The 25,228-nt window shown below is 42.0% G+C and overlaps 1 protein-coding gene across 3 annotated transcripts in view; it reads right to left on the minus strand.

The window, feature by feature from the left end:
* Positions 1–25,228, minus strand: part of LOC115572498 (cadherin-18-like) — a 221,630-nt gene that overhangs the window by 117,384 nt on the left and 79,018 nt on the right. For all 3 annotated transcript variants that reach the window (XM_030402641.1, XM_030402642.1, XM_030402643.1), the window contains exon 3: positions 11,061–11,355. In XM_030402641.1, coding sequence (XP_030258501.1) covers positions 11,061–11,355 — 295 coding nt within the window. The remainder of the gene's footprint in view (positions 1–11,060; positions 11,356–25,228) is intronic.

Genomic DNA, 25,228 nt, shown 5'->3' on the forward strand with positions numbered 1-25,228 from the left:
CCGTGTCCCACATATTCAATAGCCTTTAACAGAGGCTGAGCTTCATCAAGGACACGGAAAAGCCAGTAACAACAAGAATGAAGAACTATTCTTGAACAAACAAAATAGGCTATCCTTCCAGAACTGAGAATGAGACAGAAGTGCTATCCATTATATAATTCTAACCTAAAAGTATCTATCAGTATAGTTTTTTCTTATTTTCTTATTTTTTTTTTTTAAAGAAAAACAAAACAAAAACGACTCAAAGTCAAATACTGACCAGTGCAGAAGGATACTCTATTTCCATTTTGGCCATGTAGTGAATGCCTGACAGAGCTTCACTGGCTCCAAAGTCATTAACTAGAAAATAAACAGTGGAAATATACCAATTATCAGATTTATAGCTGATGCATCCTCCGGTAAGATACAGAGCATTTCAATCATTTCCCCTTTTTTCCTGTCTTGATGATGTGCCATTTCGCATAGTCCATGGCTTTTCCCCGATCCAGAAACGGGCGGTATTTTCATTTCTTGACATGAAATTATTGCTTACATTAAAATCCACTTTAATTTTTAACTGTGTCTCTGGCCCTGGTATTAAATACAAGCAAAAGTCCTCCCAAGCACATTAAATCATAGTAAGCCCAGACACTAAAAATAATGTTTCTGTCTCTGCTGATGCACTTGCCTCTGATTAGAATCTGAAATGGAAACTAAGCCACAATTTGTTCTCTTTGGCAGTATGAAAATATCTTGTTTCTATGTAAATGTGACACTCCAAACTTCCCCCTGAATGCCTTCTATGAGCTGCAGTAAAACACAGTGTGTGCTGTCAGCAGTGCTCTTGTAAAGAGCCACAGCCCATTAGTCTGACCATGTAGCAGTAGACAGGAGAAGCCAAAGCTTTTATTCATCTCATTTATCATGGTAAAATTGCAGTGTATTTCTTCTTCAAGCAAAGACAGTGTAAACTGTTCGGCTCATGTTAAATTAAGCTTACTTGACTCCTCGAAAACCATGGATATTTAAGTAAAAGATGGACTTCTTTAGAATATAAATTATAAACAATTGTGTTATTGTTGTATTATTAGATGACCTAACATAGTAATTAGGCAGTTAACTGGGAGACACACTATATTCAAGGATACATATACAACTCTTACTGTTCATATATGATCCTCTGAGTTAAAATTAGGTCTACACACTGTCAATTGTAGCTGCCAATAGCTAGTTAGCTCCATTAGCTGAGCACCTGGGTGCTCCTGTTTGCTAATACTATCCAGACTGGGAGCCCTGCCGACCGGGGGAAGTGTCGCCTCTTGAGATAAAAAAAAGTGATTTTGGGCTATCTGGTTAGCATGCTAACTTCGTAGATATCTCTGCAGCACTATGCATAGATGTCATTGACATATGGCTACATTATTTCAGTTAAATGTGTTACTATGTTTTCTAGTGTTTTTGCTACAGTTTTTTTCCTGAGACTGAACCAGAGCTCATACTTATGTTTTTTCCTCCTCCATGATCAGATTCTCCAGCGTCTCTCTACTCGGCTCTCAGCGTCTCTGGCCCACCTGGAACTTCTCTCCATTGCCTCTAGTCCACACCAACCAGCCAGCCTGCCCTCCTTACTTATTGCTTACTACTGTCTGTTAAATAAACCTCCTTGGACTGATTCTCTACCTCCAGTCTCTGTATTCTGGGTCCAAACAATAAACCAAAACATAACACTACGTTTCTACACTGCAGTCACCCCTCTAGTGTTTTTTATTGAAAGCACACCTCTAGTGAAGTAGTATAAAGAGTGAGAGAAGTCAAGTAATGTGACTGAACGTAGTTATTTTAACAAAAGGCAGGATGTTTCCTAACCAACTGCTTTTGTGCCCAGATCCAACCAAACCATGACTGTTTCACAATGCTGATAACACTCTAGAAGTCATAACATGTCAAACATTTGTCAGCAAATTTTATCTTAGAAAGGGATATGAAGAGCATCATAGTTGCAAGCTGAAGGTTCAGGACCAAGCTGCAATAATTAACAGGCTTGGAGTGAGAACATATTGATACTACTCTTACACTTACCCCTGCTTCTCTGCTCCTCCTGTCAGCAGTTAATGTTTTAAATCCAAAATACAGCCTGATACAGAGCTTAAAATATTAAATTGTTGGAAAAGTGGCTGTCTATATCCATTAAGCAGTCTTCATGTCTAATAAACAACACTGCCCTTCAGCAGTGACATGTGTTTCTACAATGTTGCTAACTTTAACCTACATCCATCAAATGATTATTTATAACTGCTTATCTTCACAGGTTTGCAGAGGGCTGGAGCCAATCACAGCTGTCATTAGGATAGAGGCGGGGCACAACCTGGGCATGTGGTCAGACTATCACAGGGCTGACAAAGAGACAAACAACCATTTGCACTTTAAAGTCACCAAATAACCTTTCATCCTAAACGTTTTTAACATACAGCCTTCTACACCCTTTACTTCAATCTACAAATCCATTTATACGTTGAATACTCTAGGTGAGAGTTACTGAAGAGATACAATCAAAAAAGAGAGGGAAACTATCAAGAAAAGAGTCAAGCAGGGAACAATGACATAATGAGAGAGAAAATAAGTCTCCCCGAGAAAGTGAGAGAGGTTCAGAAATGAGTGAAATATGGGATGTATGTGATGAATAGCAGAGTGGGAGTGATGGAGAGTAAAGTGAGAGAACCATTGAGACTCAGAGAGAGCCAGACAGTGAGAAAGATACGATCAATATAGAGAGAATCAGAGACAGGAACTCAGAATGAAGAGGTAAAGACAGTCTGTGAAATGCTGCAGGCCAAGTCATGATGCATGATTGATTGTAGGGATTAATGGGAGGATGGCCTACTAATCTCTTTAAATGAAAATCTAGCTGAGCAGCATGGTGTCCCTGAAGGAGAATATACATACATGAGCAATAGCACACAGTCATGCGTGCTACAGACATGAAACATCATTCCCAGTAGCTGCTTTTGTTGCTTTGTTCTCCTTGGTACTGTGTTTTTATGTGTGTGTATTGAATCGTAAATCCTTTTAATGTGGGGACTTAAAACATAAGACGTTCAGTACATGTTGCTATGTATTTTTGTTAGTATTTCTCAGGGTGTTTTTTCTTTTCCTTTTCTTTTGTGACACTCTTTCGCTAGATGTCTGTGTATTCACTTTTGTGCAGTTTTACTATTTGAAGTATTTGGGATTTATAGAGCATTTTTCTAAACTTTTGCCCTTATGTCTGTCGCAGGACTTAGGGTTAGGGATTTTTTTTTTTTTTTAGTTTTCTATGTGTTTCATTAGTTGTAGCATTGTTGGATGTAGGGCAGCACAATTATTTTGGTTTGTAAATTCCAATTATTTAAGGAGAAACATCTTTTAATTTTAATGATGCTGTCATGTATGCATGGTAAGAAGAATGTCTCAGTGTGTTTCTGGTGGCGTCACAAACACTTCACACCTTTAATCATTATAACTTAATTTTTACACAACGTATAACTTTTCAGAAGCACAACTTCAATGCTTTATTCACTTTGAGTGAAATTGGATTATTAATTATTGAGAATTTTCTCATTTCCTGCCAGTGATTGCTTTTCCTTTTGTTTGTATTTTTACTCAGTGCTTACACTTGTGATATGACAATAAACTCACAGATACAGTATAATAAGGCTGGGAGGATATGCTTATCTCCTGATTCCCGGATTTGATACTTTCACAATACTTGGTTGCCTAGAGGTGTGAGGCAAGAGACTTTGCCTGGAGGAAGCCCGGGGCCAATGTCTGGAGCCAGGCCCGGACGGAGGTCCCGTGAGCGAGCGCCTGGTGGCCAGGTCTGCCATGGGGCCCGGCCGGGCACAGCCTGAAAGAGCAACGTGGCACTTCTCCCTCCCCCATCCCGTGGACCCACCATCCACAGGAGAAACCGCTGGGGTCGGGTGCACTGCCACATGGGTGGCAGTGGTGGTGACGGGCCTCGACGACCCAGACCTGGGTGGCAGAGGCTGACTCTGGGGACGTGGAATGTCAACTCACTTGTGGGGAAGGAGCCGGAGCTGGTGCGGGAGGTTGAGCGTTACCGGTTGGATCGGGATGGGCTTGCCTTCACGCACAGCATTGGCTCTGGATCTAAATTCCTGGATAGGGGCTGGAACACTATTCTTCTCCGGAGTTGCTAAAGGTGTGAGGCGCCAGGCGGGTGTGGGGATACTCACAAGTCCCCGGCTGAGCGCTGCCGTGTTGGAGTTTACCCCGGTGGACGAGAGGGTCGCCTCCCTACGCCTAAGGGCTTGGGGGAAAACTCTGACTGTTGTCTGTGCATATGCACCGAACAGCAGTTTAGAGTATGCAGCCTTCTTGGAGGTCCTGGCTGGGGCCCTGCAAGGGTCCCCAGTGGGGGACTCCGTGGTGTAAATGGGGGACTTCAACGCGCACGTCGGCAATGACGGAGACACCTGGAGGGGCGTGATTGAGAGGAACGGCCTCCCCGATCTGAACCCGAGTGGTGTTCTATTATTAGACTTCTGTGCTAGTCACGGTCTATAATGAACACCATGTTCGAACACAAGGATGCTCATAAGTGTACGTGGTACCAGAGCACCCTAGGTCGAAGGTCAATGATCGATTTTGTGATCGTATCATCTGATCTTCGACCGTGTGTTTTGGACACTCGGGTGAAGAGAGGGGCAGAGCTGTCAACTGATCACCACCTGGTGGTGAGTTGGGTTCGGTGGCAGGGGAAATCTCTGGACAGACCCGGTAAGCCCAAACAAGCAGTGCGGGTAAGCTGGGAACGTCTGGGGGAGGCCCCTGTCCGAGAAGCCTTCAACTCCCACCTCCGAAAGAGCTTCTCTAGCATCCCTGTGGAGGCTGGGGATATCGAACCTGAACGGACAATGTTCAAAGCTTCCATTGTTGAAGCTGCAGCTGTGTCCTGTGGCCATAGGGTCTTAGGTGCCTCAAGGGGCAGCAACTCTCGGACACCGTGATGTACACCAGCGGTCAGGGAAGCCGTCTGACTAAAGAAGGAGTCCTTTAGGGACATGTTGTCCCGAGGGACTCCTGAGGCAGCTGTGGTAGAGGCAAAGCAGCGGGTGTGGGAGGAGTTCAGTGAGGCCATGGAGAAGGACTTTCGGCCGGTGCCAAAGCGCTTTTGGAAAACTGTCCGCCACCTCAGGAGGGGGAAACGGGGAACCATCCAAGCTGTGTACAGCAAGGATGGGACCTTGTTGACTTTGACTGAGGAGGTCATAGGGCGGTGGAAAGAGTACTTTGGTTACCTCCTGAATCCCACTCAGTCACCCTCGGTAATGGAGACAGAGCTGGAGGATGATGGGGTATCATCGCCAATTTCCCTGGGTGAAGTCACTGTGGTAGTCAAACAACTCCACAGTGGCAAAGCCCCAGGGATCGATGAGATACCACCAGAAATGCTGAAGGCTCTGGGTGTTGAGGGATTGTCTTGTATGACACGCCTCTTCAACATTGCATGGGAGTCGGGGTCGGTACCGAAGGAGTGGCAATCAGGTGTGGTGGTCCCTCTCTTTAAGAAGGGGGACCAGAGGGTGTGTTCCAATTACAGAGGTATCACACTACTCAGCCTGCCTGGGAAAGTCTACTCCAAGGTGCTGGAAAGGAGGGTCCAGCCGATTGTCGAACCTCAGATTGAAGAGGAACAATGCGGATTCTGTCCTGGTCATGGAACAACGGACCAGCTCTTTACTCTGGCAGGGGTCTTGGAGGGGGCCTGGGAGTACAATCTCCCAGTCCACATGTGTTTTGTGGATCTGGAGAAGGCGTACGACCGGGTCCCCTGGGATGTTCTGTGGGAGGTGCTGCGGGAGTATGGCGTGAGGGGGTCCCTTCTCAGGGCCATCCAATCCCTATATTCTTAAAGTGAGAGCTGCATGTGTATACTCGGAAGTAAGTCGGACTTGTTCCAAGTGGGTGTTGGCCTCCACCAGGGCTGTGCCTTGTCCCCAATCCTGTTTGTGATATACATGGACAGGATTTCGAGGCGCAGTCGTGGTGTGGAGGGGTTACAGGTCAGTAACCTGAAGATCGCATCACTGCTTTTTGCAGATGATGTGGTCTTGATGGCATCATCGGCTGTAGATCTAAAGCACTCACTGGACCAGTTCGCAGCTGAGTGTGAAGCGGCAGGGATGAGGAACAGCACCTCTATATCTGAGGCCATGGTTCTCAGTAGGAAACTGGTGGATTGCCTACTTCAGGTGGGGAATGTGTCCTTGCCCCAAGTGAAGGAGTTCAAGTACCTCAGGGTATTGTTCGCGAGTGAGGGGATGATGGGGCGTGAGATTGACCGGAGAGTCGGAGCAGCGGGTGCGGTGTTGCATGCGCTTCACCACACGGTTGTGACGAAAAGGGAGCTGAGCCAGAAGGCAAAGCTCGATCTACTGGTCAATCTTCGTCCCTACCCTCACCTATGGTCATGCGCGATGGGTCATGACCGAAAGAATGAGATCGCGGGTACAAGTGGTCAAAATGGGTTTTCTTTGAGGGTGGCTGGGGGTCTCCCTCAGAGATAAGGTGAGAAGCTCAGCCATTCGGGAGGGACTTGGAGTAGAGCTGCTGCTCCTCTGCGTGGAAAGGAACCAGTTGAGGTGGTTCGGGCATCTGACGAGGATGCCACCAGGGTGCCTTCCTAGGGAGGTGTTCCTGGCACGTCCAACTGGGGGGAGACCTAGGGGTAGACCCAGGACCAGATGGAGGGATTATATCTCTTCTCTGGCCTGGGAGCGCCTGGGGATTCCCCAGTCGGGGAAGTCTGGGGCTCGCTACTGAAGCTGCTGCCCCCGAGACTCAATTTTGGATAAGCGGTTGACAATGGATGACGGATGGATGGTTGCCTAGATGTTTTCAATTATTTTTTTATTTTATCTTTTTTCATAGGCTAACCAAGATGCATTGTTACCTCAACAAAAAAAGAATTTGCTCAGCAAGATAATCTTCAGAGATGAACACCACTTTTGTGATTTTGATGTGTAAATACAAGCACCAGATGTAAAAAGCTAAAGTTAGTCTATAAACATAGCGGTCACATAATCTTAACATCATCACCTCTAAGCTTCCTCCTGCACTATACTGTACACATTTCAGTAGCTGTAAGTGTTTTATGTTATTTTTATACATTTTATATTTGATACACTTCATATTTTATAAATTATGATAAAGCCTCTTAATTTTCCTCTCAAAGTGCACCAGATTGATTTATTTGTCTTATAATATGTGCAAAATGTTCTTCCGTGGATGCATGCCTCTGTGGTCTACCCACCATAGTCTCATAAAATCCTGTGGGAAACACTGAAATTAATCTACAAGTTGTGAAATTAGAATAGTCTGAAACTCATCTCAATCTGTGAAAAGGGACTAGTGAGTAGACCTCTGTGTTTGTGGCGATGACGTTTAATGTCCCATTAAACATTGTTTAACTTTGTTTAACATCAATGATGTTTAATGGGACATTAAAGCGATTGGAAATCTAGAGTTTGGATTTTGAACCTTTGAGATTGCGAAGTGTGGTGAAGTGCTGAAACTGCAGAGCAGCCTTTTTCCAATTTTGCATTTTCTCCATAGTGGAAACTACCTAAGTAATCTGTTTCCCATTATTTTTGTATTACCTAGCACCTGGCTTTGTGAACCTTCAGTCAGAGAGCCGGATTATCATTCAGCCATTCAGAATGCTACACAGAGCACCGTTGTAAAAGAGACCTCTGTAGAACTGTTGACAGGAGACCTCCAATTGCATACAAGGTCAATTATGGGTTAAATTAATCAATTAAGCGTTTTATGATTGTAAACTTGCCTCAAGCTGACAAAAGCAATATAAAGAACATGATATTTTAATTCAAAGTCTAAGGGTGTACTGTTTATATTCAATGGGCCGCATAACCAGGAAGTACAACCGGAAGCTAGAAAACATTTCTGGCGTATGTGCTAGGCAAGCAATTCCCATTGAATGGGCTCCATCTTTGCATCTGGTATCTAGTTCTTCTATATACCTGTAAATCTTGGTCGCAAAGTAACAGACTGAGTGAAGTAATCAGTTATCAGTCTGTTTCTACAGGTCATATTAAATACCGTATATCTCGAGTATGAGCAAAGGTCATTTTAGATTATACTGTATATCTGAAGTAATGTGGATCATTGTTAAGGTAGTTTTATCACAATGCTAATACATTTAAAAAAAGAAATAAAACAAGACTAGTTCAAAATTTGAATATGGCTGGACTATGTCCATTCAAAGTGTAGAAATGTGCTCAATTTTAACATTTCCATTTAGACTTAACTATTACACATTTCATGTTTTCCTTGTCTTGCTCCATGACAATTTTCAATGCCATTTTTACAAATGCTTTCAATTTAAGCGTTTGCATTTTAAATTCAACTTCTGACTACCGGTTTACCGATCACCTGGTCCCATATCCGCATTTTGGCAATTTTTTGTATTGACGTTCAATTTGTCTTATTGTCGATAAGAATTAATTCACGCACTACCTCAGCTCTGCTGCAGCCTCTCCCTCTCTGTCTGTATTCACCATAGATTTACATAAGAACTAGGCACCAGATGCAAAGACGGTGCTCATTCAAACCAAAGAGCATTTCTTGTCTAGCGCATACGCCCAATAATGTTTTTTTATCTGCTAAATGTATTTGATGATTAAAGTTACTAGTTACTATGCTGATTCAGATTTTAGATATAAAATAAGAAATGATCAATTGAAACTATTAATATAAGCTCTCCCTTAATATTTGTCATGACCTGGGTCTTGGCAGTGTCTTCCTTCCCTGTGTTGTCTCTCTCCCTGTGTCTGTCTGATCCTCCTGTCTCCCCCGCCCCTGTCTGTATTGTCTGTGCATGGGCGTGGCTACTCTCTCCTGCAGGAAGCGCCAGGTGGGACACATCCAGCAATCAACTCCTCCATAAAGCCTCTGGACATTCAGTCACTCATCGCCAGATCCTACTATCAGTCATAGCTGTATACTGAGTTCTCGATCCTGGCTCCTCGTGTTGAGTTCTGCTCATTTGAGTCATTAGCTTGTGTAGCTTTGTTTGCTTACCTGCATCTCCTTGTGTCACAGTGTCTCAACTGCTCCTTCCTGCCCGCCTGCCTGCCTACCTGCCTGCCTGCCTGCCAGTCTACAGCCCCTGCCTACGTTTTGGTCGAGTCATCGACATCTATGTGCCCGCCCGGACTGCTGGTGGTCCGGTTATCCCTCAAGGGACGCCAAGCCAGGTGTCATCGTTTCTTCTACCTACTACGATTCCTCATATTACAATAAATATTGACTTTACTATAGCTGCCTGAGTCTCGAGTCGTGCATTTTGGGTTCGGCCTCTGTTGATATCATAACCAATTCTTCTTATGCATTTTTATGTCAGGGAAAACTTCATTTAAAAACTAAGTTTTATTTCAATTAAACACATGTTAACATGCATTTTAGCCAAGGTTTGTGTTGGAGTAAATTACCATATGTTTGACACCAAGATTTTTACGCTTACTATAAATGCATTTTTAAAATATTGACAATTGAACCATTCTGGACTCAATGATGAATGCACCATTGTCATAGCTAAACAATTGGCAGACTTATGGTTCCGTTTTAATAACCAAACCATGTAGGAATAGTTCATTCGGAAACACACAAGAGGTGGATGAGGAAACATATGTAGGACTAAGTGATGCACCTTCTGTAGATCTTGGGAAAGATTTTGTGTGTTTCTGCCCTCACATAGTTGTTGCAATTGCAAATGCTTCACCAGACTTTAGAACATACTGTCATCAGAGCAGGGTCTCTGAAATTGTGTGTGCAGGTTGAGAGAGTAAGTCAATAACTAACCAATGACAGCTTCATGACAAAGAGAGGTCTCTCCTCTAGATTGAAAGAAGTGGAAAATATCAACAATTATAGCAGTACCCAATACAAAAATGATATACATGTTTCAAAATGTATCCTGGGAATTTCACTAGTTTTATGTACATCGCGAAGGGGCTCCACCACGGTTTCCCCCTCTTCCATTTTGTTTAGGTGGGGATTTAGTGCAAGCTTCTAATAGTACCTTAATGTCTGCATAATCTGCCTCTAAAAATAAGATCAATGATGTTAAAAAGCAGCATCCTTCACCTTTTTCTCATTTCCAACAGTTTGGTCTTCAAGTCTTCACTGTTAGTGAACCTCTGTTCATTGAGAGGGGATTCACTAACAGCTGAATGTCCAAAACCCACAGGAAAATGAAACTCCACCCGACATATTAACTGTTTGCGTAGATGCTTTTTGAAAAGGCCAACAGCCAGTGAGCAATCTCTACTGGACTGTCTTTGTCTTGGTCAACAGGTTCATCGGGCTGAAAGCACTGCTGCGGTCAAGCCAAAAATCACATTACTGGTAATGTACTGTGAAATACTAATATTGACAATGAAGCTTATGGACAGAAAAGCTTAGCATCATGTGTCATCTTTTCACTTAGCTTTGAAAAAGGATGGAGCTTCTACTCTGTATCTTGCATTATTGTGTCATAAAATGTTCAAGACTCTAATCATATCCTGTGTGCATCTTGTATCAGTGCATAGGTAGAAAACACATGGTTGTCTAATTTTGTCTAGTATTTAATGAGTTCCTACTTTTCATTTAGGAAATTTTGAAGACACTTTTATACTCAAAGCAAGTTACAGTACTCATACATCACAGATCAGGAGCAATTTGGATTTCAGTATCTTGCTAAAGGACACTTCAACCTTCCGATGACAAGATGCTGGCTCTGCCCCTTAGCCATAGCTGCCCCTACTTATACTGCAAAATGATATTAGTTTGTGCAAGATTTAATTACTTGCTTATCTTCAAGGCAGACATTTGACGTGCCATAATATAAAGAGTACTGATGTAACTTACAACATTATTATTACTCTACCTCATTACATGGGTCAATTCAAGGCTGCTGGTATTATGCATGCTAACTCACCATTGTGGCTTTTTATTTACATCTATATGTGCAGACTAAGTCTGTGTGTAAAACAAGGTGTGTAGGGCTCCTGGCTTACCAGCATCAGTCATCTCAGGCACAGTTGCTGAAAAGGGTCCATCAGGGAATGTTGGAGCATTGTCATTGACATCCTGGACCTTGATGATGAACTCTGACTCTGCTTCCAGCGAGCGGTTTGTCCTCCTGTCAATTGCCCTTGCGTGTAGGACATACTGGGACTTCCTTTCTCGGTCCAGGCTCTTGGCCGCGTGGATGTCACCCGATGTCTCGTCAATTATGAAGATAGACCCAGCCCCCTCACCAGACAGGATGTATCTCACAGAACCGTTGCCTTTGTCAGAGTTGGAGTGGAGCTGCGAATACGAGATGAAAATGGGTGAGGGAAGTAGCAGAAAAGTGTCAAACAATTCTGCAATACAGAGTAATAACCAAGTGTCAGAATGAGTGGTCAGTTAATGGTGAGAAGCAGGCAATGAGAGGCACAGCTCTCCAATCCAGGACAGGGAAGCAGGAGTGTTGGAGGATGGCATGTTGTACAAAAGGTTCACTATCTGAAACAAATTACTGTGACAGAAAATGGAAAAACACATTTGATGACGTGCAGTCTATCTTGAGGAGGATGTATCAAAGACCAAATTAAGGATGGAGAGAGAGGCAGACAAGTGACAAGGGGAAGTGAAATTGAGACACCTTAATGAATAGTAATCCAATATCATTGTAAGGTTTAAAGGATTGGACCAAAAATGTAATCTCATTCATTCCCACTGATGTCCAGTAACGCATTAGAAGTAACACGTTACTATAATCCGATTACTTTTTTTCAAGTAATGAGTAAAGTAATGTGTTAGAAGTAACATGTTACTGTAATCTGATTACTTTTTTTCAAGTAACGAGTAAAGGAAGGGATTACAATTGCAAAAACAGTAATTAGATTACTGTTACTTTCCCGCAAGCAGGCTGCGTTACTGCGTTACTTAGTCATGATTTTGTTTTGTGAGACTGTGAGTGTGACAATGACGTATAAGCGGCACGACGTCAGTGGTAAACACTGACATGTGTAGTGATCAACAAGAGACAACATGGAGCGCGGGAGAGAGCAGGACCATGCAGCGTTTAATGCTTGGAAGTACCGACATTACTTTGAGTTTGACTCTGTAAAAGGTGACAAAAACATCTGCGTCCGCTGTACACTCTGCATGGGACTAAAACTTTTATCAGCGAAAAATTCCACCTCAAATCTGAGCAAGCACCTAGCAAGCTGGCACAGGAATGTGAACCTCACTGACAAAACCCCGGATCCCCCCACTGACATGATCACTGCGGCTACCACATGCAATTCCACCGGGCGAACCTCCGAGGGCCCCTCTCCTGCTACACAGGTGAAAATAGACTTGAGATTATTGTCAAGGACATGTTGCACATTTCCACTGTAGACTCTGAATCGTTCCGACGCATTGTAGAAAAAATACAGACCAAAAGCGGTGTCAAGCTGCCGCAGAGAAAGTCATTTGCAGGATACCTACTAGTGTTGCATGGTAAACCGATACTAGAAAGGTACCGCGGTACCCAGCCGTTAAGAACAATACTTTTTCTCGTTTTATTAGTATCGGTACTTTATGAACTTTGTGCGACAGCGGTGCAGCGTGTCTGTGTGAGCAGCTTCTCTCTGCTTCCTCACTGCCTGCAGTCAGAGTGGGCGTGGTTTCACAGTGACAGACAGTCACAGAGCAGAGCATCACAGACGTGTTGGCTCCCTTCGTCATCACGGATTTAAAGCATCGTTTACAGACGGGCTTTGTGGTGTCCGTGGGCTTGCCCTCACTCTCGGCAACGTAAGTGAAATATTCCCATATTTCGCTCTGTGCATCTGCTTTTTCAACAAGCCTAGGACGGTCGGCAGGAGCACTCATGCCACTTAGTAGCCAAATAGTTCAAAGAGCTGCAGTTTAGCGATAGATAACGTTAAATATCCCCCGGATGGAAGTCAAGCGAACTTTTTTCACCATCAGAGTTGCACGAGGCAGTCAGGGGTAAAAGCTAACTGTTTAACAGTCCGATGTGGTTCCACACATGTCTGTATGCAAATGCAACGTTCACACTGGTAACATGAACTTTACCATAACATGCGCTGGTGTTCACAAGTATGCTGATCAACAACACCACTTATAAATGATCTATTTTAAGTCAACCAGTACTAGTAATATGTACATTTTTGTCAATAATTTATAATATATTTGTAATTCATCTTATTAGAAAATGGTGTGATTAGAGCACAGACCTCCACCAGGTCTGGGTCATGTGTGTTGTACTTTAGTGCACTAATCCAGGGTTTGAACTTTATCAACATGAAATGCAAATTGCAAATTTAAAGTATTATCTTATTATATGAATTGCCAGACTTACAGTTAATGTCATTTGTGTTCATTATTTTTAAGCTGAATAAAATTGTAGTTAATGTGCTGTTAATTTTTTTCTACTACAAGCACTGAGCTTTTAATGAAAAATCAGGTTATTTAATAATCTCTGAGAGCAAACAAGACAAATGAACAAAACAAGAAGACACTTGTCTTCTTGGACACAGAAGCTATGAAGCTCAGCAGCTTTTACAAAATGTATTCTGTGTTTTAATTAATAAAAAGAAATAAATCATTTTAAGTTCCACATTCTGTCATCTGATATTTTATTCCATTACTTTTGATGATGTTCTAGTTTTCCGCCATGGTATCGTTTCAGTATTGGGATCGAGATATTTTAGGCAGGTATCGTACCGAAGTCATAATTTTGGTATCGTGACAACACTAATACCTACGACATAATGGACGCTAACTTGAAGGCTGCGCTCGGAGATAGGGTAATATAGCGTGTTCAGGTTGTGCATCATGTTTTTGAAAAGTAACTAGTAAAGTAACTAATTACTTTTGAAAATAAGTAATCAGTAAAGTAACTGAATTACTTTCTTGGAGAAGTAATCAGTAGCTAATTACTATTTCCAAGTAACTTGACCAACACTGTTCATTCCCCATGCAGATAGCAGATTTCTGGCAAGAGTGTTGCAGCATTCTTGTAAATGTTCAAGACTCTAAACATATCCTGTGTGCATCTTGTATCAGTGTAGGTAGAAAACACATGGTTGTCTAATTTTGTCTAGTATTTAATGAGTTCCTACTTTTCATTTAGGAAATTTTGCAGACACTTTTATACTCAAAGCCAGTTACAGTACTCATACATCACAGATCAGGAGCAGTTTGGATTTCAGTATCTTGTTAAAGGACACTTCATCCTTCCGATTGACAAGATGCTGGATCTGCCCCTTAGCCATAGCTGCCCCTACTTATACTGCAAAATTATATTAGTTTGTGCAAGATTTAATTACTTGCTTAGTAGATCTTATCTTCAAGGCAGACATTTGACATGCCATAATATATAAAGAGTACTGATGTAACTTACAACATTATTATTACTCTATCTCATTACGTTAGTCAGTTCAAGGCCGCTGGTATTATTATAAAAACAAATGAAGTAGCTGGGGAATTGTAAAAACTCAACAGTAAAAAAAATCAAATGGCTCCCTACATGTCATCCAGCTTAAACCAATTGGACCATTGGAAGGATAACACCATTTTATGGTTTGATCAGTTGTCTTTTTTTAACATCTATCTTCTATCGCCAAGTCCTACCTTCATGCCAAATTTCAGCCTCCTGGGCTCAAAAATGTTTTTGAGGACCTATTAACTGACCCAAAGATCAACCTATAGAGCTTCTGGTCGCAGCTAAAACATAAAAAATATGCACAATCCAAAATCTTGATTACCTGTGAGGCATAGAGAACTCTCTTTAAATACACCTTCCTGTTACCAGTATGTGGCACAATCAGTGTAACTCCAAATAGGAATATAGATGTGTTAAGGCCAGTACTCTGATCAAATGTGGCATTTTGGGAAGATTGGATAATGTACACTTGAGTAACAATAACTTGTTGCTTCATAGTAAATAATGTGTTTCTCAGGGAAAAACCGTTCAATGAAAACTGAAAATCATCACATTCAGCATCAACAAGACCTTAAAAGTTTTCAGATTGAGTTTGAGATGGAACCTGTCATCCTACTCAGAGTACATCAATGTATAAAACGTGACATTTCCTCTTAGTGGGTGGCAATATGACTTAACTGATTATTGGCATGTTAGCGCATTCAGACTGAGACTCATATGTAACATGAAGTTTGGGGCAGATTTGACCATGTACAGCAAATAATTTTAGTAATTGGATTATTTAGTGTTTAAAAACATCAATTCATAAAGCTTGAGCATATGTGGCAAAATTACTTGTTTATTTTTTTCCTAAACAGATTCCTAAATGTTTTTGAGGGGATTTGATCATGTCACTTTGCCTCTACCAACTATTGAGCTTTAGCTCACCCCAAAATCGAAAAAACCGAGACAAAGACTTCACTGGTATAGATTATGGGTTTCTTAGGGAGGTAATTTTTTTCAGATTTTTATTCAGGCCAAAATATTGTTGGAGAGAACAAAGTCAAAGGAGGCTTATGAGTTTGTGCCATAAAATGAAACTCCATGGATTGAGTTGTACAGAGAGAAAAAACAAAAATAAACAAGCTTGAACAATGGTGCAGTATAAAGACAAAGAAAATCCATCTCCCTGGCACAATATAAAACATTTAAAACAAAAAGAGCAGACAGGGGAAGATAAAGAAAGGAGGGGAGGAAGATAAAAATACAGCAGCATGAAAACAACAGTGTTTCTAAGCAGCTGGCGAGGAAGGAGCAGCGACTGACATTTTGAGGGTAAAGTATTTCCCCCTGTGTATGTCTCTCCAGCTTGAAGAACAAAGGCTTGTGAGGGTGTGAAATATGAATCAAAAAGCGTGTGGGCGGGCAGGAAGCAACGGTTATTAATTTAAACAGGTTAATTCCCTTCTGGTGGGATTTACAGGACATGCTACACTGAGCTCCATCACTAAGCATGAGAGCAGAGACATGATAAGGTGGTTTCACTCTGATTCGATATTCTTTATCCACTTCATAGAACATCAGTGCATCCCTTTACACGTGTAAAGAAGCTTTTCTCTGCAGAGCTCCAGTGTTGTGGGTTTGCTCCTGCCTTTGCCCTGTGTGTTTTCCTAAGTGTGGTTTAGTGGTGTGTCTAGCAGTTCTATTCAGATTATTTGAATATTTGGGATGGTGTAAAATGTAAGTCTGCCACTGTACGATTATTGTCCGCTGATATGCAAGGGTAAAGGAACAAGATGTTGCTCTGTCTGAGGAAGTGCCCTAAAACATGACACTCAACATTTGTAATAGCCTAGTTGCAATGAAAGTTCACATGGAGGAGGGTTAGAAATCATGCAGCCAGTTCTTTACAAGTTCTAAAACAACAAGCAAGGGAAAAGAAAAAACAATTCCTAACAGCCATACCCAAGTGTGTCTAATTACATGAAGACAACAAGACTACAGAAAAAGTTATATCTTATTTTGGTGAAATTAGGAGATAATGCTGTGCCTGTGATGTTTCATCGTTGTACATATGATACAACATTTACTTTGACCTGAAGAAGAAAAAAATATATATCAGTCATGTCTGCACTATTAAGCATGACTAGTTAAAGCAAAACTCTCGCCAAAATGCAACCTAGGTTTTTTTTTTGTGAATGTATATGACATGTATGTCAAACCTTGTGTCCAGCCTTCTTAGTGTTTTAAAAATAGCGATTTTGATGCTAGCTTAAGGGTGCCCCTGCACTCCATTGTAGAGGTGTATGAATCTTGACTCATTCGGATCTTTAACCCGGTTCATTAAAATAACCTGTGAGTCGCGACTATCTAGTATCATTAACTTGAATCACTTGAGTCTATAAGTCTATAATCAAATCTAAAATGATAAATAGCATTGCGCAGAGCCGTATACATGGCAAGCGTGTGGCCCATTAGCCCAGGGCTTGCTACGAGCTTGCTACAAACTTGCTACAAGCTATGAGCTACTAGCTACGAGTGTTTCCCTCATCGGCTTGCGGGCTAGCTTGGGAGCCTCACTGCTGGACACACAGCCGACTCATTGTAGCACTAGCTCACAAACCTCCGGCATCGCGACTTGCAAACTACGAGTCGGCTGCGTTTCCGGGAATCGCTGCTTGCAAGCTACGAGTCGGCTGCGTTTCCGGCATCGGGGCTCGCAAGCTACGAGTCGGCTGTACTTCCAGCAAGCTAGCCAGCAAGCCAATGTGGGAAAAACTCTTAGAAAGCTCTTAGCCAGTAGCTTGTAGCAAGCTCATAGCTAGTAGCTCGTAGCTAGTAGCTTGTAGCACACAGCCGGAAACACAGCCGACTCGTCGTAGCACTAGCTTGCGAGCAGCGATGCCAGAAACGGCCGCGACTCGAGTCAGAGCAGGATAGCGCAAACAGCCGGCTACGCTCTGAATGAGTAGCAGACGAGAGATTGAAGTCTCCGGGTTAGACTTCCTTGAGTCAGCGTGAAAAGCAGATCCCTGTCATAGTACAACAGAAGCCATTCTTCCACTTCTGAATTTCAGAAGTGGAAGAATGCCTTCTGTTGTAAGCTACCTGCAGAATATTGTGTATGTTATTTGAGAATCTCAAATAACATACACAATGTTCTGCAGGTAGCATAGGCTACTGTAGGTTTGGTGTATAGATGCAGCATAATAAAATGAAATTAGGTCGATTGATCTTTGCAAAATAAAATAATTCATATATAAATATATTTAAAAATATTAAGTAGTATATTGTAAGTAGGCTATTATTACCTCTATTTGGGAACTTTATCCATTGAAACCGCTCCTACCTCAGTTCTCTATTATGTATTTGTTTTATTTTGTTTTATTCTATTTTATTTTAGTATCACTTATTTTTCCAATCATGTATATAATGTTTTATTGCATTGTGTTTTTTTACTACGTTAGTGGTTAAGAGACAATGGGCTAGGACTGAGTTTCCATGGTGATTAGGCAATAGTCAGTGCGTTTACATGCACAGCTTAGTCGGATTACAGCCATAGTTCGACTATGCTGCTCAATCGGACAACTGCAATTGTCCGAGTATACATGCCGGTGAGAAAATCGAATTACTGGCCGGAGCATGTCATCCCCCGGTACGATAGGTGGCGCTGTACACATTTCAACTAGTGGTAACAGAGCCACCTCCAACTGACCTCTTTCACCAGCAACAACAAACTCTGCCTCAGCATTCAAGAAAGATGGCGTACGAAGAGCAGGACGAAGCTGCGGCTTTGTATATTTCTTATGTTATGTACATGATAATCCAACAAACAAGATTCACACTGGCGCTCATGCTTGCGGTGATTTCGGAGGAAAGACGCTATCACCATATGCTACAGGCGGGTGCCATGCAGACCACAAATTTGTTGTTGAACTTTGGAGCCTCCCTGCTGCAAAGAAGGTCTCAACGAACATGCTGGATGCGGGTTCGAAGCAAAGACTGGTGGGAGAGAGTGGTTTTGAAGGAATTTGATGACGAGGAGTGGAAAGAAAACTTTCGCATGACCCGCAGGTCCTTCAACAAATTATGTGGAATGATGGAAGGAGTCCTGAAGCCTGAGGACGTGACCGTTCGTGCTCCGGTACCGCTCGAAATGCGAGTCGCCATTGTTCTCTACAAACTGGCCAGCTGTGCCGAATACAGAGTTGTGGCCAACCAGTTCGGCATCCCCAAATCAACTGTAAAGAAGTTTGTGTACAAATTCTGCAAAGGAATGGTGTCATCGGTCATTCATAAGTTTATCAAGGTGCCCACGACAGAAGAAGCTATCAGCATAGCACGCAGATTCGAGCAGAAATTCCACATCCCACAAATCATCGGGTGCATCGATGGCACGCACATTCCTGTTTTACTGCCCAATGATGGCTACAAAGACTTTGCAAACCGCAAAGGATGGCCTTCGTATGTCCTCCAGGCCATGGTGGACAACATGTATCGGTAAGTTCTGGCCAAACACTTCTATGTAGTTGTCTGTACAGTCTGTACATTATGAACGTTTACTAACTGCTGACATTATTCCTTGTAGATTTTGGGACATCAACTGCAAGATAGCTGGTTGTGCTCACGATGCTAACGTGCTTAGGCAGTCAACGTTGTTTAGCCAGGCACATCTTCTACCAAAAGTAAGTCCTTCTATACTCTCAAGATATCTCTCTGAGCATGCATAAAGTAGTATTCAGTATTCCCTTCTGTCACTGCGTCTTCCACACACATGTAGGCATGACCATTTTGTATGAAACCTTAATGTTAAACACTGCATGGACTATCATCTGATACTGAACTGTGTAGTTCCTAGCACACTTTGTAACCATTTTGTCTTTTTAGTCTCAGGAGCCAAGAGAAATCAATGGCATCTCCATCGGCCACTTTCTGTTGGGAGATCCAGCTTATCCTCTGTTGGACTGGCTCATGAAAGGCTACACACATTCCCCAAACATCACCCCTGAGCAGGAGTCATTCAACGTGCATCTAAGCTCTGCAAGGACCACAGTAGAGATCACATTAAGTCATGCTGGATAGTGTTGCTTAAGCGCAGTGACTTTCACTTTACATTCACCCCTCACATAATTGCAACATGTTGTGCATTGCACAATTTCTGCGAGAGCGAGAAAGAGAGTGTGGATCCCACCTCGACAGTTGAAGCTGCTGTCCTTGAAGCGGACCTGCCACAACCAAGTGCCCGTGCTTACAACAGCTCGGACAATGCGAGTGCACAGAGGATCAGAGGGGCGCTTACAGAGTATCTGAGTACAAATTTCCCCCTGCGCCGACCATACTTGTCTTAGTATTTTGTAAATAGTTGAAAAAATGATTCACATTGCTGGCTGTACAGTTCACACTTGTTTCATTCCAAGAATAAACAAACACTCACGAAAGTTGTAATTATGTGTTTTATTTATAAGAAATATGAACAAGGTAAAATGTAAACATAAAATTATAAAATAGAAAAGCACAATTTGTAAAAAAAAAAAAAAAAAGGGTTTGAAAGTACAAAAGCTTACAAATATAATATATAATATATACAAAAAACAGAGAACACTGAGGTAGACTGTGCTGTGCAACTTAAGGTGCTACGAATGTACAAATTGAAAGTGGAGAAGAGACATGTTGTCTGTGCATTTTAAAGTGGAGGTGCAAAAGACACAAATGTGCAAATTACAGTTTACTGCTGGCGGTAGACAGGGCTGGATGGTCCTGGAAAGCCATAACCAGAATAAACATCTGGCTGCGGCGACACCTGGGAGTGGTTTGTGGGAATGAAGGGGCCAGCTGGCTGAAAGCTCCGCATACCCTCCAAAAGTGCAGCAACCATGCTGGCGTTGCTCTCCACAATTGTGGTCAACATCCGCTCCTCCCTTGCCTCACTCCTTTCCAGGTGCTGGTTCCACACTTGAGTCATGTCGTTTATCTTTTGGACAATGACGTCAAACATGTCTGTGGGATTTCGTCTCCGCCTGCCTGGTCGCTGGGTCCTTGTTCCTTAAGAAATAATATGTGTAAAGTCAGTTACACGTCCCTACAGTTCAGGCATGTGATAGCATGCTGTAATCATCTTGACCTGGGTAAATTTTGAAACAAAGCAGCATAGGTTGATGAAGCTAGAATATTGCAGAACTTACCAGGTAAATCAACAGAAGGTAGTGGAGTACTACTCCTCTCCATCCCAGCTCCTCCGGTCGAGTGAGGAGAGGACCCAGGTGAGCCTTCGGGCGGGGCCTCTCCTATTGTCTCCTCCGGGTCCACCGTCGCCATTGTAGTCTCTACAAAGGAGCACAAAAACACGAACGTTTACAATCAAAGTACACGTTTTCATTGTGGGTTTAATTCTTGGCCAGTGAGGGGAAGCTCAACTACACGTTCCTACACATTTAGTGTGTTTGCCCCTTTCTCCAACACAATGTGCCTGCTAGCATGTGCCTTCTAGGTTAGCTTTAGGTTAAGGGTTATAGCAACTTACCTATGGCAGATAGCTTGAAGCCAACATCCACGCCGTTTTGTCCGGCTTGGGCCAGAGGTTGCCTCCACAAAAGTTCTTCCAACAACTCATAAAACGGACAAGTAGCACGCTCACGACCACTTGTCTCGTTGTTGCGTTTGGCACCATGGTAAGCCTTCCTAAGGTTCTTCCACCAGACTCGGACCTGCTCCGGGGTCCTCGTGAAGCCGGCTTCCTCCATTTTACGAGCCACCTTTTTAGTTTTTTTTTTTTTTTTTTGGTGGCTTTATTGATAGGTCAGCTGAAGATATGACAGGAAACAAGGAGAGAGAGAGGGGGAGTGACACGCAGCAAAGGGACCCAGGCCGGGAGTTGAACCCAGGTCCGCTGCAGAGCCTCGGCACATGGGGCGCACGCTCTACCAACCGAGCTAAACGGCGCCCCTACGAGCCACCTTTTTAAATAAATCTCCATTTCTAGTTTTCCTCCCATCCATGAACTTCAAAATGTTAAGTTCTTGGAGCTGGTGGAGCATAAAACTTGTCTCGTCATCCGTCCAGAAGTGCGTGTTGCTCCTCAATCTCTCCATCATGTTGTTGGCTATTTCCGGCAACAACACGACTATATCGTCTCCTTATGCTTCCGGGTCACGGCCCCGTGGAAGAAAACTCGAGCATGAACAGAACGCAAAATCCGATCCGATCCACTGGAAACGTATACATGCAGGAGTAATGCGACTTTCAATGGAATAATCTAGGTGGTGTAATTCGACTATGAGAAATCCGATCCGGTCCGATGTTAGTCAGACTAAGGTGTATACATGCATCTTAAAAATCCGATCATAGTCAGACTAACGCAGTAATTCGGTTTTCTTGAATGTCATGTAAACGCACTGACTGACTCAAGTGACTTGCACAACCCAGTTCAATTTAGTGGGGGACTCATAATGACTCGAATCCTTAAAAGGAACCGTATTTACCAGCTCTACACCATTGAAAATGAGCTTGCCCGAAAACAAAACTACGGTAAATCTTAAAAGTGCCTCTTTTGTCGTAATTATGCTTTTACACAAAGGTTTGACTCATATACATTCACAAAAAAAAGCCTATGTTGCATTTTGGCGAGAATTTTGCATTAAATGCATGCCACTCGTCGCTCACACACCATTTGCTAGAATATTCTCATTATGGCAGAAAGCAATAGTTGTGAAGCATGATATACTTTGTGTATATATTATCAAACTAATTACCACTTCAGAGCTCTCTGTCAGGTTTCCCTATGTTCTACTGACTTCACACAACTGCACCCCACTTTGCTGTGTGCTCTTAATTCCTTCGTAAATATTAGTGGTTAGTGCAATTTGAAAGCCATTCTCTTGCTGTTTTGAATGGAGTCAGGTGGAGGTGAGGCTGAGGTAGGCTGATAACAGAGCACCAGTAGATTTTGCACCAGCTGACCCCCTGCCTATTAACACATTAAATAACAAATTAAAAATTAAGTCTCTCCCATACTGAAAAATGTAAATATGCAGAGGAAAATAGCAATTTGACTTTAGTGTGGACTTCCACATCGTCATTGTGAGCATGTAAGCGTGCTGACATGAGCATTTGACTCAAAGCAACATTGTGCTAAAGAAGAGCCTTCAAAGGCTGCTGGCATGGCTGTATGCTCTTGTCTATGTATGACGGCCCACCCCTACTGCGCTCTAAAGCTCAACCATCATACGCACGCTTTGACCTCTTTTTAAACTAGCACAATAAATGGCACATTTCACATAAACCGACAAGTTGGTTCAAGTCAGTTTTACAAAATACCTTGATACCAACACCATAGTAAACAATCCTGGCTAATAAGCACATATTTCACATGGTTGAAAAATAATGGTAAAAGGTAGGCTACTGCCCTGTCCTTGTCAACTCTTACACTTGTAAGTAAACCTGTGTGTAAATATTTAATACCATTTTTACCACAGGAGAATACTTAAAGACAATAACCAGTAAGTAGTGGTATTTTTTGCCATACCATCACACTGTAAGCCCAAGCCCTTAAATAATTAAGTAACGTGTAATGAAAACTTGAGTGGATTTAACTTATGCTTCAAGTTCAATACACTGAATGCCACATTGATTACTGAACTTAAAACTTTTAGTAATATTAATTGCTTTGCACATTCACTCCACTTAGTAAGCAATTTCTTTTTCTGTTTTATTTCAATAGCGGTCAACTGATACATGCTTTTCAAGTGCAGGGTGGCCAATGGCCGATTTATAATGCCAAAATGTAGATTTTTTTGCATCTGATAAAATACAACAACTGAGACACACCATTCAAGTTTTAGTCCACTTAACAGCATCTGCTTGTTTTTGAGAGAGAACATCATTTCTAAACTTGCATAAATAAATTAATACAAAACAAACATTCTTTGTGCACCCAGCAGCATCTCTATGTTTTGGTCCCAATAAACATTTACTTAACACTAATGCATTATTCACTGAATACAGAAAGATATTTAAGAATAAAAAAATGTACATTGTCTCTGTTTACTTAAATAGGTCTGCATTCTATTTATTTTTTAAAGAAATTAAAAGTCCACAAGTAATCAAAAAACTAAACTGTATAAAAAGAAAGCTTTTATGAATTAACAATAAATACATTCTTGCGCACTTTAGCGCAATAGCAGACTTTATCAGCAGATAACAGCATATCTTCATTTCTAAGAGAACACCAACATTTGTAAATGATGCATGAACAAACAATGTTAGTGTAGTGCATACAGTAGGAGGTTTAACTTTGCCCTGGCCCTGGTAATGATGGCAGAAATGTGTAAATATTAAGAAAATACTGAGATTATATATGAGAGTTATAGTAATTTACAGAGCTTGAAACTAACCATCCCCTCCGGCTCGCCTCTCACCGGGGCTGGGGAAAAGTTAAACCTCCTACCAATCAATTACACATTATGTAACCTGAGAGGAAACTAAAACTCAATAAATGTAATTGGCCATTCTTAATTGCAGTCTTCATCAAATAGGACCTTGTAAAACAGAATGGAATCAAACTGCAAAAAAGCTAATCAGTGCAAATACTATAAAGCATACAATACAAACAGTGCAAACATGTTATTCTGTAAGTGCAACATGACAAACTAAATCTGGAGCAACTGAACTATTAGGAACCCCGTTTTACACTGTAAGTTGATTTTTCAAAGTTTGAATTTTGGGTGCCAGCTCACTTCTACCCAGGTTGACCATTACCTGCTGAACAAATTGAAAAGTGTTTTTCATGCACTTGGGGTAGTCCAGGTGCAGGGCATAAATCAGTCCGAAAAGCAAACAGAAGGACTGAGGCAGGTTAGCCAGTTCATCCATCAGCAAGCTCCCTTCCAAGATGATCCCCACCCTGGATGGGTTGAGCTGAGGATTTTCCTGATCAGTGCAGAGGATTCTCGCTGGAATCTGACTGTACGCATCCTTGTCAGTTACATCCTAACATTGACAAGAAGATGACATAATCCTGCCAGTTAGATAATGCTGTGTTGTCCACCATAAAGTACCTCAGACTATTTGTTATGAAAAGCACTATACAAAATAAGCTGCACTGAAAGTTAATATCAAAAGGACAATATTGGTCTTAAATTGGATTTTTCTCAACTGCCACATTTGGATCTGTACATGTGCAAAACTGTGCACCAAATATGGTTTTGTAGCTTGGCAGTTGAGGAGTTTACCCATTTTTAGTGCCAGTCCCACTTATTTTTCTCCCATATCTGTTCAAGTGTACGGTATACAACGAAAATTCTCACCACTTTAATGTTGCAGTCAGACAACCCCTTTCCATTGGCACTAAATTTCTCAACTGCTGAACTTCCATATTACTATGCGCACCTATGCCACCACTGTATACTCCACAGATCAGCTGCATAGGCGCGTGTAGCAATACAGAAGTTCAGTGGTTGAGAAATTAAGTGCCAATGGAAAGGGCTGTCTGATGGCAAAAGCAGTGAGAATTTTCGTTTGTACATACTAAACACTTCAACAGATTTTTTACATTTTTTTAGGTCGGCCTTTATTTAGGTGCTAAAATATGTTTTGTTGTTGGCCCCATCCATAGCAGTACATTGCTCAGCTTCTGTGTCAGTACTCTTTTCTGCTTCTCCACACTGAGGACGTGTGGACCGCAATCTGCTGCAGGTAACACACGAAGTATGGATAAGTACCTCATACAACCCCACTTCAGAACTATCCCTTTAATGGCTTAAA

This window comes from Sparus aurata, chromosome 21, assembly GCF_900880675.1.
Source record: "Sparus aurata chromosome 21, fSpaAur1.1, whole genome shotgun sequence".
Lineage (NCBI taxonomy): Eukaryota > Metazoa > Chordata > Actinopteri > Spariformes > Sparidae > Sparus > Sparus aurata.